We start from the raw sequence: 14,879 nt of genomic DNA on the forward strand, positions 1-14,879 counted from the left end.
CTTTGTTCTCTTTTAAAAACATGAACGGTGATGATGTTGTTCATCATATGAACTTGGTGGCTTAATGTGCACAATAATGGTGAACAAGAACACAGAAGTCTTGTGAGCGAGCGCGTGCCCAGATAGCACACGTGCGTCTGTATGATGTCTGCTAAAGGTGTCCAGATCTGGAAAACATCTGCTTAGCATAAACATCTTGGAAAGAGCAGCTTTACATTTTATTCTAAATAATAAACATCTTACAGCAGACATCTTAGAGATATATGGCAGATGTACATCTTTATGTAAGGGCAGTCGTGGCCTAATGGTTATAGAGTCGGACTCCTGACCAGAAAGTTGTCAGTTGGATCCCCTAACCCTAACCCTGGTAACGACTGAGGTGCCCTTGAGCAAGGCACCTGACCCCTACTTGCTCCCCGGGCGCTGCAGTGATATCTACCCACTGCTCCGGGTGTGCGTGTGTTCATTACTCTCTGGATGGGTTAAATGCAGAGGTCACATTTCAGGTATGGTTCACCCTAACTGACAAATAGGTCACTTTCACTTAAATGCAGACATCAGTATGTGTGCTATCAGGGAGGTGACATTCACGGATCAATAATTTATTTTTGTTTACTTAAAACCAAGAAAAATTATGTTTACAAATTAAAGTGGCAGAATTTATTTAGATTGAAACCATTCAGAGGAACGATTTTTTTTCTATCCCACAAAGTTCCAAATTCACTGGCCAAAATGTCATCTGACAACTTATAGCGCCTCATCTATTCTTTGACTCTTCTTCTAAACGGATAATCCCCCCAAAAATTATAATTCTGTTATGATTTACCCACTTGGTATTTTTTTCAAACCTGTAGAAATGTCTGTTTGTGATTTAACACAGAGAAAGATATTTGGAAGAATGCTTGTAAGCAAACAGTTCTTGGACCCCATTGACTATCATAGAGTGCTTTTCCAGCATCGCACCAAATCGTTCTCGTTGCTTAATCGTTCCACTTCGTGCCGATCCATGCTAGCCGGTACGTAAATGGTTTCATTTTCCACCGCAGGGCTGATAATGGAAATGTTTACAATGTTAACACAAATGTGTCAAGCGCTGTCTTGGTAACTATAACGCCTCTGTGCAAGTTCAATAGCATGATTCAGGGCAGTTAGACAACTGTGCCGAAAATTCAGAGCCGAGAACAGTTTGTAATCGTGCCGTGTGGAACCAGAACTGTAACAGTTTCTGTCTGTGCTTTGAACGGTTTGGTACGATGGTGGAAAAGTGCTCATAGTAGGAAGAATGACAATGGTAGTCAAAAGTGGCCCAGAACTGGTTGCTGTCCTTCGTTCTTAAAAGTATCTTCATTTGTGTTCAACAGAACAAAAATTAAGTAATTTGATTTACTATGATTATCATTGGGGTCCAAGAACTGTTTGGTTACAAGCATTCTTCCAAATATCTTTCTCCGTGTTCATCAGAACAAAGAAATGTTTACAGATTTGGAACAACTCGAAGGAGAGTAAATGATGACAGAAATTTTTGTTTTGGGTGAAATATTCCTTTAACATTTGTTGACTAGTTTAACGGTCTAATTGCTCAAACAAATGGCAGTTTTAGTTGTGGTGTCCCTGCCATGAACAGAACTGGACAAAATTAAGCATGCAGCTTCCGGACCCCTATAAAAAAAAAACTTTCCAAACTACTAAAATTATAATAATAAACACAATCCCGATAGCACACGTACATCTGCAAGACATTTACTTGTGTCTGCGTTTACATCAGCAAGACAATTTTTGTATTGTTGCTCATGTCTTCTGTCATATAGATTTCTAGAAGATGTCTGTAAGATGTTTATAATAGGGATGTTCATATTAATCGTTTAACCGTTAACCGATAGTAAAACCCTATGACCGATTAATATTATCAGTTAGGGTTGGGCAGAATGTTACGAGATTTTTCTATTCCGTGTATTCCGCGGAATGTAAATAAGTGGGCGTGTTTAACTCGGCGCTCTGCAAATTGGGCTCTATTCTGAAAAAACTAATTAATGAATCCACCCGTAACAAATGAACCTATCAAACATTCTTTTGACCTTCTTTCAGTCTGTAGTTTAGTGATCCGCTCCAGTACGGCGATTCTTCTCTCACTGTTAATAGCTTTAATAAAGTTAAACTTCAGGCAAGCTAAGGTGAAAGTTGCATTGAAATGCGCGATGATGCTCGCCGCGTGAGCGCTTTGATGTGACGCGCTTAACATCCAGTTTTGGGAGACGCGTGAGGTGTAAATATAGAGAATAAACAAACCTAAAGACAGCAACACACGAATATTGCTCAACTAATAGAGAGTGAAAACAATAAACACCTACAGTACAGACCCCATGAACACCGGTTTATAACACGAGTCAATACTGTAGGTCTCACTGTTTGTGCATATTAAAACTTCATTATTATACATGCTGTCTATCTTCCTACTGTATACATATGATATAAATATGAATAAATAATACATTAGTTAAATCAATCTAAGAGAAATCGGTGTAAAATATAGCATTATAATGCGAGATTTCATGAATATGTCGTTACCGTCAAATAATTTACTCATTCCGTGAAATAGATTTTTGACCATTCCGCCCACCTCTACTATCAGTTAAACGATTTAACTTCTTTTAATAGAGAAAAAAATATATTTTTGGTATGACAATGCAGATAATAAATAATAGATTTTCATGTTTTTTGGATGACAACGAAAGATGTGCTAATACTTGTGAATTTACGTCAACACGTGAAACACGTCGGCGCGTGAAGCCACACGTGCCAACAGACATTTCGCTGAGAACGCGAAATTAATGTGTGGGAGCATTTCGACAGAAATGTGCATCTTTGGCAATGGCCACTACAGAAGATGAACAAGCGGTGTGGGATGATGCGGCTGCCCAAGCGCGGTCCAGATTATCCCCGCAGCATGTGGATATGCTCCTTTTTTATAAATATAAACAAAACGTTTTTTGACTGAGGTAGGCCATCTCTTTTATTTTAACAAACTAATTTTCTTTGAGAAAGAATTCACGTTGTTTCCGTTGTCATCTTTCTTTGTTAACTATTTCATTTATGTGAGTTTATTTATGAGTTAGAGTTAAATTTTGAAATTACATTCTTCATTTATATTGTGAATAATAATAATATTATATTGTTATCAAGGTTTTCTTGTGATCGTTGTTGATCCGTCTTGTACACTACTGTTTGCACTAACATAATAAGCCCATAAAAATTTGTTTTTACTGGGTCACATACAAGCGACAACTGTATTTATTTTCAACGTCAGATTTATATAAAAATTAGGGTTAGGATTAGGTTAAGGAGCGTCGGTTGTCAGTCAAGAAAATTATCAGGAATGAACATCCCTAGTTTATAATTTAGGATGCATGTAAAACTGTTCTTTCGAAGACCTTTGTCTGATGTTTTCACACAGCAGATCTTTAGCAGACATCTTATAGATGGGTGTCACCATGACCACAAATTATTATGAAACCAAACATCTCATGGCTCTCTGTCGAATGATGAGAGTGAAGGGATCAAAGTTCACATTATTGAGTACAAACAAACCATTAGAGCTGGACCACTTAATGAAGAATAGCTCCTAGTACAGAAGCATCACTCAGGACTTTTTTATTTATGAGTTAGAAAGCAGATTTAAGGCACCCTGAACGAATTAATAGAGGGTTTGTGGTTGTGAGAACAAAGACGCCATATGAAGTAACTACAATAATACAGAGTTACGTAGAAAATCAAGAGTCAGGGAAGTTACCGAACCAGCAGACCATGGAACCGTTAAACGTAATGAGACCATGAACTGATCAAATCATTCTGGAACAGAGAAGCATATCATGCGAGTGTACAGTTGCCATTTTACACCAAAGAAGGTTTAATTGTACGGTCACATTGTCATTGGTTTACATCATTCAACTTACAGTAAAAATAGAAATAAAAAGACATAATCAGTTACTCTGAGCTCAGACACGAGCGAGTGAAATTGAGCGTTCTCCCGATTTCTTATTTCTACGGCCAGATTGTCCAGAACAGGTCCAATAAAATTCAAGCTCATTATTTTAGAGCGGTGAATAAATTACAGATTTACTTCTGCCTTTCAGCTACACGTGAGGCAGCGACACCATGTCCTCCTCCACCTCGAACTCCTCGGCTCCATCGGAAGAGAAGAGGTAGGTCGGAGGCTTCCACGGCGACTCCTCGAGGCAGGACGGATAGAGTTTACCGACGGCACAGCGGAAGTCTTTACCCAGGTCCCAGAGCACACGCTCGGACACGGGCTGGCGCAAACACCAGCGGTCCAGCTCCAGGTCGTACTGATAGAGCGCATACTTGGCTCGCTCGTTCAAGTGAGTCTCGCGCATGAATATGCACAACGCGTCGAGCAGGATCACAGCGCGCACACACGGATCCGAGTATCTCTTGGCCGGGATGTTGGCGGCGAGGCGCCACTCGTTTTTGTTGACATCATAGATCTCCACTGTCACGGAGGAGCCGTCGATGGTGCTGGTGGGCAGGCGCAGGCCTGAGTTGCCCACCACATGCAGGCCACCGATGTAGAAGAGAAGGCCGTCCAAGGCGGCGGCGGAGGCGAAGCAGCGGCTGGTTTGCCGCATGGCCATTTCCACCCAGGTGTCAGCTCGGGGAAAGTAACAGTACATGAGGTCGTGGGTCATGACATATAGGCAGTCGCGGGCTGTCACCGCTGTGCTCCAGCTCCACGCGCAGGGAAGAGGGGCGGTCATGCTCCATTCGTCTCGTTCGCAGTCGTAGCGTTCCACCGTGCGCTTGTTCAAGTCGCCACCCACGTTATCGCCACCAATGGCATAGATGAAGCCCTGGCAGTAGACGAGCGACGGCTTGGTGCGAGCGCACAGCATGGGCGTTTTGGCCACCCATGCATTCTGCTGGGCGTCCAGCCAGTAGAAGCTATCGACCGAACAGTAGGCCGCCTGCAGCTTGCCGCTTTTGCTGCCGTGGCTGGCCAGAGTGCTCTTCAGAGGGATCTGACCACCGGCGATAAAAACGTCGTTGTCCGGGGTGACCAGCGCACCGAACTTCTGCAAGTCTCCGGGCGGGCTGCTCAGTTTGTACACTTTCTCCGCTTGCGGACTGTAGCAGACCACCGTGTGGCGCGGGCCCATTACAACCGGGTGACTTTCAGCCGGCGGCTCGGCTTCCACGAATATCAGCATTTCTTCCTTGGTCATACCCAGTCTGGGCTTGAAGAACTTTGGCATGGACTTGTATAGGCCTTGCACCACCACAGACTTGTCGTTGGACGGCAGCCCTTGAAACCAGGCGCGCTGGGTCACCTCGGAGAGGGCGTCGATGCGGATCTGGCTGAGCACCGACGACAGGTACTGTGAGCGAGCTTCCATGTTGTATTCCAGCCACAGCATGGCGGCCTCACGGACCGTCTCCTCCTTCTCCACATTGAGGTTGTCGCTGCTCAGCAGGTCCAGCAGAAGTTCATGCGACAGCTGCAGGAAGGCGTCCTGCCTGTACACTACCGGGAATTTGTGCTCCACCATGCGTTTGGCGCTCTGCTTCAGCTCGGTGCAGCTGAACAGGTCGCCGATGCTCAGCATCCGCACGCAGTTTTCGGCAGTGATCTTCTTCACCAGGTAATCTCGACACTGCAGCAAAACATCCTCCACCTGAGAAGACGAGAAATCACTTAGCGCGGGCACGAACAGCTGGCATTCTCTACAAGCTCTCACTGTCTCCAAAAACAAACAATTGCTGCAGATGATTTAGAAAAAATTTGAACAACAATTCAAATACAAATGTGATGTGGCTCTACCTGGGGAAGCCTTTTAAAACAACTTCTGATCAGTACATGTGCATCCATGCTGCACTTACGATGACACAATCAGAGTTTCACATCAATAAGTGAAGATATAATAGCAGAAATACAGCATCAGATTCCTCACATTTCATTGTTTTCAGCCAGCTCCACGATAGAAGGAGGTTTTCAATATCCAGGATGCTGTGTCATTGTTACCGTGATTAAATTGTTTAAAAAGCGACATTGGTTTATTTTAAACTTGGAACCCTACAAGAGGTGAAGATGTGGAAATAAATGTGTGTCTAACCTGAAGGAAACACGCCGTCTCATAGAGAGGTTCAACAGTGCTGTCGTTGATGAGCAGGTTACCGGTGTAAGCGTAAGTTATGATGGTCTGGAGAGTAGAAGGATCCACATTTCTAAGATGAACATGAGTTTGTTTGCTCTCACTGAGTCCGCTCATGAACATGGCCCTACAAGAACACAAAACATTGTTACAAAACTGCACCATCAAAATGTTTATTCATTAACTTGAACTTTATTTGAACAAAGTTAAATGGAAATTCATGACCTCACCTTCATTTACGGTCAAGAAAATATTTATTTTAAATGTCAAATGTCTACCACTGTTTGCTACACTGCACTCTGCAATACTTGATTCTGATTGACCCTGACCCACTTTAATACCACACACAAATTAAATATCATATATGATTACATCTATAAATAATTAAAGCAAGTTGTGTGTAAGTCTTAAACTGTGACTTAAATCCAAATCCAAAAGTAAATGTTTTTTTTCCTTAAGGTTAGCATTTGTTACAAATGAGCTGATTAAATATTTCAAATCATTATTCAACAACTGACTCATGAGGTAAGTAACACTGTAATAAGTGGGATAATGTACAGGCAGCCGGTTCTTATCACAAAAACCCTTCAGTTCAGTGTGATGAAAGAGCCTTCGCTTCACATCAGGTCCAGATCACACGGTTAGGTTCTGTCATCGTGTGCTTGACGTGTATATGAGGAAATCTGTCAGTTTGAATTCAGAACAGATGAATGTGTCATCACCTGAAGTAAGCACTACAGGTGGCCAGCACCATCTTATGACAGGGAAACTCAGTGTCATCCACCAGCAGTGTGATGTCAGTCAATAACTTCTGCTCATAGAAGAACTTCAGCTGCTCCAGCACAGAAACTGCGTAGTCCGTGTTGACTGGCCGACGCTCTCCAACCTCCGACATCGTATCCCATGAGTTTGAGACCAGATTCAAACCAGAGCGGATGGGTTCCGTGTGTCCGAGTGACGTCTCTCTGACAGACACTGTCAATCAGCAGCTCTTCAGAAGAATGCTGGGATTGCTAAATGAAAAAGAGGTGAGGTAGAGACGTCTTCATCCGTGCACGTGTAATCCAGTGTACCTGTCAAGAACATGGATTACATTATTCATGTTATATTCCTAAACACAGCGTTCTTCTACAGCAACATGACAACGTTAACACAACGACACATATATGCACTTCCTTCAGGATGTCACAGCACTTTCCTGTCAGTTCTGCAGTCTGAAATGATTTACTGCAGCTTTTCGTAGAAACGGCAATGTCATGTGCAACGTTTGTGTTGCTTTTCTCACAAGCAGTCAAGATATAATGGTGTTATGGTGCCTTTGCTTTCCCTGCATACACACATAAGAGCTAAAGTGATGGACCAGCATTGTTCATCCGCTCGAATGCTTCAGACTCAACAGCCGAGTGTTTTTCTTTCACAGGAAGACAAAACTTTGTTTAAAAGCGTGAAGCAGGAATGTTGTACGAGTAGTTTTTCAACTGGTTCACTACTGTGACTCATCTAAAGCAGGTGTGAACCAGTGAACACACGTCTGATTCATTTCACTGAACCAATCGACTTAATGACTCAGGTACATACAGTCTGCTAAAGATCTGGAGAACATCTGCTCCGTAAAAACATCTGATAAGCGTCAGAAGTTTCAAATACATTCTAAATAATAGACACATTACAGGCATCTGGTAAACGTCTCAGAGGCATATTGCATATGAGCAAACAATACAAAAACGTAGTGCAGATGTAAATGCAGCCATCACACAGACGTCTGCGAGATGTTTGTGTTCTCTCAGGGAGGACGTCTGAATGTCTCAAACATGTACAGCAGAATCATGTCAAACACATCTGAAGTCACACCGAACATCATGACACTGCAGCACACAGGCTGTTCCGTTATGTTGATTTATTGGACACCACATGATATATTCTGTATGAAGTGCTGACAGGAGCAGGTGTAAACAGCCATGATGACATCAGCAGTGAGTGTGAACTGGGCCCATGCGAACTCAAACACTGTGATGATGATGATGATGATGATGATGATGTTTTTATATTGGCGGGACAGATGCGGTGTCCAGTGAAATCTCATGCGGAGCTCAACATGCAGTTATTCACTCTAAAGAATAAGTAACTGTGATCTTAACATCAACAGTATGTCAGTGAGGGTTTTGTCTCGTTTTAATAAACGGGCTGCAAGCAGAGTAGACAGAGGTCACCTTACCTCCGATGAGCCGCAGTGAGCTCCGGCTGCCGATCACAACACAAAGCCGAAGCCCATTGACAAACACCGCAAGAGAGCGGACCCGATATGCTCCAGTCAAAGTGTCCGATCACCCTGAACTCGATCTCAGCGTGTTAATCAAACTCTAAAGCATGTTCCCCTGGATCACTGCTGCTTCAGCTTTCAAATACATCAGCATACGCAGATATGACACATGCTAACGCTGCTAGCCGCGGCTGCGCTCATCCTAACAGTACAACTTCACTGAGTTTAACACAGAACTTTATAGAAATAAATTCAACAACATCGATCGTCCACTTCAGAAATCAAACACGAACACTGTATACTCAACGCGACGTGGCTCGACGGTGTCTTCCGCGCATCGTGAGGGCTAATTTAAGAAGTTGCTTCGTTCAGCTTACTAGCCGCAGACTAACAGCGCGAGAACTCAAACAGCGACGCCGAAGGGGCGGGGCCAGGACACTTCCGGCTTTCCTTGCATGAGGTGACGGACGGCGTTTCCTTGAACCGGAAAGACAGTGGAATGTGTGCGATAATCATAATAATTGTGTTGTGTGATAATAAAGTTGAATACTATAGAGGGTGACAGAGTCATCGGGTGTTCATGCGGCACTGCGCAGAGCGGTCGATGTATGACATCACGATATCGCGAGATCGCTCTGCGCAGTGCCGCATGAAGTGAAGTGAACACATCTCTAAAGTGTCTGTAAGTGCACTAGATCTCCTCACTGATCTATCAGCAAACGCAACAACAAGAAATCTAGTGCTCTGTAATCAGCCTCGTTCTAATTAACATGTCTGATTGTGTGGGTGTGGCCGAGTGGTAATTAGCATGTCTGATTATGTGGGTGTGGCTTTCTCTGGATTAACAACAGGCTCTTGATTTAAACCTGAGGGATAAAACGATAATGTGTTTAGTTCGGCGAAGACTTTTCGCGTTAAAGTCGGTTTGATGGAGGTAAGCAAACATGATCTTGTTGATTTAGTTTGAATTGTGATTGCGTCACGGCAATGAAAGCAGTTGCAGATGTAACTTAATGCAACTCAATAATCACGTACACAAAAGCAATGCGCGTGCTCGTGCGGGTATAAATGTTTTTACATCGCGAGAGCTGCAGTATAACAGGCGATTGACTCATGCTTGTACTTCTAGTTCTGGTCAATCTGTTGCAGGTCAGAAACTCATTTCATTTCTCTTAAGTGTTCATGTTGTTGTGTGTGTGTGTCAGTGATGGCTGCTGTGTCTGCTCAAGAGCTCTCTGGAGGTGTATCAGATCCACAGGCCCCGCGACACACCGCTCGGTCTTTACACCAGAACCAACAGTTTCATCCTCATCAGCCCTTTTACATCCCCAACACTCAACCTGTCCTGCCGTATCAATGGCCTCTGTCTGCTCCGTATGTGCCCTACACAGGGTTCCCTGGCTTGGGTATGTATGCATGTTCTCTCAGGTTTAACCATTTTCTTATTTTTGGAACATTCATTTTGATGAGTAACATCAAGATTTGTGACCCTGTCTGAAAAAAACAGGCTAAAGTGTCACACTTTGAGATTGGGAGCAGCCACGTTTGATTTCATTCATTAATTTCACCACGATTTTAATCTTTGACATGATCTTACTCCATCAGTATTATTAAAGATATCAAAGTTATGTTTTCACTGAATATTTACATTTAAATTCAGATTTTTTTTCTGGATATCTCTCGAATGGGTTGTTATTTGCACATATTTATGAGGTCAATAACATTGAGCAAAATAATGTTCTGGATGCATATAAATGTGGTATGTGTTAATAACTGCTTGCCCGTCTGTTAAAGGAATAGTTCACTAAAATTTAGCTGTTTTAAAGCTGCACAAGAGAAGTACATCTGGAGTCTCCTGTTCATTTAGCTAAAACATTTGCAGTTTGACACCATTTACGTTGTTAAGAGATGATGAGCCTTGTTTTATAACCAGAGAGAAAAGCCTTTACATAGATCTCTTCAGAATAAGTGGAAATGTTTCATTGCTCGAGAGCATTAAGTTGTTATCTGCTTTCCTGTAGCTCAGTGGTTGGAGCAGGCGCTTGCAACGCCAAGGTCATGGGTTCGATCCCAGGGGATTGCACAGTTGGAAACAAATGGATATAAATGTTTTTTTTTTTTAGGTTATGGGATGGTGATGCCATCATTAGTCTTACCTCCGTGTCTGGATGTCTCTGGATACATGCTTCCTCATGCTCAGCTGCACATGTTGGATCACAGACGTATGATGAACCCGCACGTGCCCCCAAATATGTCCCACCAGGCCAACCGCTTCCACTCTCAAAATGACGTACCCCACAATCGTGTGATGGTCAGCTCAGAAGTTCAAACCGATCCTCCGTGTCGCAGCTCCACACAAGACTCTCAGGTGGGTTCCGAGTCGGGTAGAGGAACGGGTTGTGACAGTCCAGTGTCTGCGTCTGTCAGCTTCGCTGAAAACAGATCTGGAGCTTGTCTGGAAGATACGCCTGTGTTCATTCACAACCGAGTTGTTGCCAGCAATACCATCAACACGACTGCTGCGTCAGCACGTCACAAATGTGACATCCTCCTCCAGGCAGAACGGGTGCAAATCAAATGCAGCAAAACGCCTTCCAGATTAAAGATGATCCGAACCAGTGAAGACACGGAGCTCACCTGCAATGACACCGGTGATCTAATGCAATGCAGCGTGGGGTCCGTACACTCCGAGGATGTTGTTTTGTGCTCTTACCGCTCCTTGGCTATTAGAAAAGATAAACAAGATGATGACGCTGGACATTTGAGATACTCCAGGAAGCGTTGCCTCCCTGTTTGTAAGGTTGGCATGTCTCTGTCATGTGCAGCGTGTCCTAAACTAAACGCGTCAAATGTTAGCAAGAGCTTTGAGGCAGATAAACGCTGTGAGATGCTGAGAACCTGTGACCTAAAGAAGACCAAACAGGACTTTAAGATTCTGCGGCTGCCCTTTGACACTCTGACATACAGTCAGCTGGAGGCTTCAGTCTGGTCAGTGGAGTCTCTGGTGCCGTACGTGCCGTCCATTCTCGGATCTCCCATAACTCCAGAGAGTCACGCTGTTCCTGGGAGGAATCAACATACCATTGAGTCAACCCAACATAACCATCGAGAGTTCCATAAGTGCCGCTCGCCCTACGGCCCTTCAATGACCTTTGACACGCATACGTGCTGCCAGCTCGAGGCTTCCATGTGGTCAGTGGAATCTCTGGTGCCGTATGTGCCGTATGGCGACTGGATGATTGGTAATGGTCATGTGACCCCTCAGAAGTGTCCAGAGAGTGATGCTGTTCCTCTAGTGAAGAATCGACATACTGGGTCAACTAAACATCACGGCTCTCCACATCACCCTTCAACAAACTACAGTCAACTGGAGGCTTCAGTCTGGTCAGTGGAGTCTCTGATACCGTACGCGCCGTCCAGTCTCAAAACTCAAAAGACTCCAGAGAGTCCCGCTGTTCCTATAGAGAAGAATCAACATACTATTGAGTCGACTAAACGTCAAGAGTTGCGTAAGTGTGGCTCTCCATACCGCCCTTCAACAAGCTGGCTGGCTGACTTGGGGAATGTTTATTACTACAGTAAATTGCCAGCTTTACAGCAAAAGCTCAGTGGTTTGGGAAAATCTCCTGTTGAAAACCCTGCACCTGAAGGGAAGCCGACCGCTAGTCCTGAATTATCTCTGCATGAGAAAATGACGAGGAAACAAAGATCATCAGGCAGGAATAACTGTTCGGGCACCGCTGCCGTGAGCTGTGGATGCGCTTCTCACTACTCAATAAAAATGCCGCACTGCTTGTGTCAAACTGATCGAAAACTTTCAGATTCTCATTCCTGCAGAAGACATGAGAGCGCTGGAGTCAAGACCGATCATGAGACACACAAGATGATTTTAGGAAGTCGTTTGAAGAAACCAAGAGAACGATCTGACCTGTGTGAAGACTGCAGATCTTATGATGATTCTGATGAAGATTGTGTGTCATTGAGATGGAGAGGTAAAACTAACACACAGTTTGTGTCCAGCACTAAATCATAATGAACTTTGAAGGAAGTAAATGTACATTTATCTGATGCTTGTCATGAGGTGAATGATATTTAGATAAACACATGACTGAACTCACACAACCTCATTCAACTTTTAATGTAAAATTGTTTAGAAATGTAATTTTGAAGAATATCCTTCAAATGCTCCAGTAAAAACTTTCAAACAAAATCTTGCTAAATCAATTATTTTTGAGTGAATGTATGATTTGCCAAACTTTATATCTTTTTGGTTTATTCCTCAGGTACAACACGAGGAGAGAAGAAAATGGTGATTAACACGAGGGGTCAGTGTGTACACCTGATGAATCGAGTGAAAGCACATTAATATCACAAACATCATGTAAATGTTTGAATTCTTTTATTCTGTGATTTAATAAAGTATTTGGACTGATACTCTCCAGTGTCTGTTCCTTCAGCATTGTCAGCAACACTCGTACATTCATGTCTTTTAAATGTTATGTGTTAAGATTGATGTGCAAGTTGTATGTTGAAATCCTCTTATGAATATAAGAACATCATCACTGTCATTGAGAGAAACTCATGTAATGTTATCAATGTGCTGCTATATTCATGAGGGAGTTCTGCTTTAAAACGCTCACAATTTATCTTGATCAACACCAGTCAGAAACGTCACTGAACACATCAGAGACAGATTAGGATGGTCAGGGCCTGAATTCACAAAACCTTTGATCTTAACACTAAGAGCTCTCATAAAAAACAGTCTAGTTAAGAGTTTCCACTTAAAGCCTCTTCACAACGCTGCTGAGAGCAACTTTGACTAAGGAACAGAAAGAACTCTTAAGAGAAGGGGCAGGGTTGACCTTGTTCCTATGGATGATGTCATAAAGCTTACTGAGTATGACCACAGTGATTGGCTGATAGAGGGGTGGGTCTCTGACATCTTGAAATAAAAACTTGTAATATATCATTATTGCAGACACTCCTAAGTTTCTCCTAAATCAGCAGGTTAGGAGCTACTTTTAGCCTCAAGATGTTTTGTGAATACAGGCCCAGATTTTTTCATGTTCATGGCCAGCAGGCATATCACCCTGTAGCCCAGGACTGGTTGCCCGCTGAGCCTGGTCAGTACCTGGATGGGAGACCTCCTGCTGGAAGAGATGTTCATAAGACCAACAGGGGCGCTCTTCCTGTGGTATGTGAGGGTCCTAATGGCCCGGTTTAGGGATGGAGACACTATACTGTACATGAGCACCACCTTCTGGTACGGTTCACTTCACTTATCCATGCTGGAAGAATGATGTTCTGAATTCTGTTCAGTCAACTAAAAGTGTATGTGAGCCAGAGGTCTGCTACCCGACCCGATGTTTCGAGTCAATGTTTAATGAATAGCCTCGGTTTGGGTCTGGTTTGTAACTTAAAAAATATATAGAGTTTGAGTGCCGTGGCGTGTGCTTGCGTGTTGGCTGCGTTGTGACCACAAAAAACATGAGGAAAGTTTAACACACACATAAAACTGTTCTGCGCATGTGCTCACTCGTTGCTCCCAGTCTTTTCCTCGTTGTCACATCACAGCAGGTGATGGTCCCATGAGTGCGATCAAAGAAAAAATGAGTGAGGGAAAACTTATTACAATTCCTAATGATGCAGGCCAGGAAAGATGCACTCTGGAAGAATTATGATCTTGTCACTTCAACTGAAAAAGAGCCCAGCAGTTATGTTCAGTGCAGATGGCTTACGACAGCAAAAAGACAGGTTCCTCTTCTCTACAGCGACACACTGATTGTGACTGCACTCGTCCAACAGCACGCCTTGCTGCTAACCACAGACAGTCATCTGTTACGGACTATTTATCTCCAACAGCCAGGTCAGTACCGGCTTCTGTTAAAACCTAACCTAACCGAAAAATGTGTGGAATTTAGCTGTCAGGATATCATGTCGTTTCATACGGTTGCTGGAAAAGGATTTCTTGAACTAGCGCAAGACCTAATAAATGTGTCTCAGTGGTAAGTGTGCTACCACAACCTTGTCTCGGAGATATAAAGAAACGGCGACCTCCAAAGGACAGGGAATGGTCAACGAAATATCAGAGATTATGTCTAATGTTAGTGTTGAGATGACCACTGACACGTGGCTGACAATTATTGTAAGATCAGTTTCTTCACAATCACATGCCACCACATCACAGAAGATCGTTTCTCCATACTACAGCGATGTTCCCCCCTGAGGAAGCAAAGACCAGTGACAATATACGAGAGAGGCTGCTCGTATCTGTACTTGGATTTGATACTTGTTTTATGAACAACGTTGTCTGGGTCACTGACCAGGGATCAAACAAGATTTCTGCACTTGCGCCGTATCATCGACTGGACGGCCAGGACCATGTTTATAACACAGTTCTCAAGTGCGCGCAAGATTCTGCCGAACTACACAACCACGCACCTGAGGTCACACAG

At 43.5% G+C, this 14,879-nt stretch overlaps 2 protein-coding genes across 5 annotated transcripts; one reads left to right on the forward strand and one right to left on the reverse strand.

Annotated features, from left to right (window-relative positions):
* Positions 1-3,610: 3,610 nt before the first annotated feature.
* Positions 3,611-9,145, reverse strand: kbtbd2 (kelch repeat and BTB (POZ) domain containing 2). 2 transcript variants are annotated; one of them, XM_079476883.1, is made up of 4 exons: positions 8,380-9,145; positions 6,887-7,237; positions 6,126-6,291; positions 3,611-5,687 (listed from the first exon to the last, which is right to left on the reverse strand). In XM_079476883.1, exons 2-4 carry the CDS (start codon positions 7,057-7,059, stop codon positions 4,131-4,133), a joined length of 1,896 nt encoding a protein of 631 aa, XP_079333009.1. In that variant the 5' UTR covers positions 7,060-7,237; positions 8,380-9,145; the 3' UTR covers positions 3,611-4,130. The 2 variants fall into 2 exon arrangements, with proteins under 2 accessions (XP_079333009.1, XP_079333010.1); XM_079476884.1 differs by having other exon boundaries at positions 6,887-7,491; positions 8,380-8,839.
* Positions 9,092-13,144, forward strand: LOC306905901 (uncharacterized protein). Of its 3 annotated transcripts, none has more exons than XM_079476882.1 (4): positions 9,092-9,358; positions 9,630-9,830; positions 10,548-12,416; positions 12,708-13,144. In XM_079476882.1, exons 2-4 carry the CDS (start codon positions 9,632-9,634, stop codon positions 12,788-12,790), a joined length of 2,151 nt encoding a protein of 716 aa, XP_079333008.1. In that variant the 5' UTR covers positions 9,092-9,358; positions 9,630-9,631; the 3' UTR covers positions 12,791-13,144. The 3 variants fall into 3 exon arrangements, with proteins under 3 accessions (XP_079333008.1, XP_079333007.1, XP_079333006.1); XM_079476881.1 differs by having other exon boundaries at positions 9,293-9,358; positions 9,602-9,830; positions 12,708-13,074; XM_079476880.1 differs by having other exon boundaries at positions 9,314-9,573; positions 9,654-9,830; positions 12,708-13,074.
* Positions 13,145-14,879: the final 1,735 nt, after the last annotated feature.

This window comes from Barbatula barbatula (genome assembly GCF_947034865.1).
Source record: "Barbatula barbatula genome assembly, chromosome: 16".
Taxonomy (NCBI): domain Eukaryota; kingdom Metazoa; phylum Chordata; class Actinopteri; order Cypriniformes; family Nemacheilidae; genus Barbatula; species Barbatula barbatula.

What these genes read in the sequence shown, in the direction of transcription:
- LOC306905901 (XM_079476880.1), top strand. Translation starts at nt 9,438, where the DNA reads ATGCAACTCAATAATCACGTACACAAAAGCAATGCGCGTGCTCGTGCG. An exon ending in TTCTGGTCAATCTGTTGCAG is followed by an intron (nt 9,574 to 9,653) that starts GTCAGAAACTCA and finishes TGTCTGCTCAAG; the next exon opens with AGCTCTCTGGAGGTGTATCA. An exon ending in TGTGTCATTGAGATGGAGAG is followed by an intron (nt 12,417 to 12,707) that starts GTAAAACTAACA and finishes TTTATTCCTCAG; the next exon opens with GTACAACACGAGGAGAGAAG.
- kbtbd2 (XM_079476883.1), bottom strand. Translation starts at nt 7,059, where the DNA reads ATGTCGGAGGTTGGAGAGCGTCGGCCAGTCAACACGGACTACGCAGTT. An exon ending in ACCTGTAGTGCTTACTTCAG is followed by an intron (nt 6,292 to 6,886) that starts GTGATGACACAT and finishes GTGTTCTTGTAG; the next exon opens with GGCCATGTTCATGAGCGGAC. An exon ending in AGACGGCGTGTTTCCTTCAG is followed by an intron (nt 5,688 to 6,125) that starts GTTAGACACACA and finishes TCGTCTTCTCAG; the next exon opens with GTGGAGGATGTTTTGCTGCA.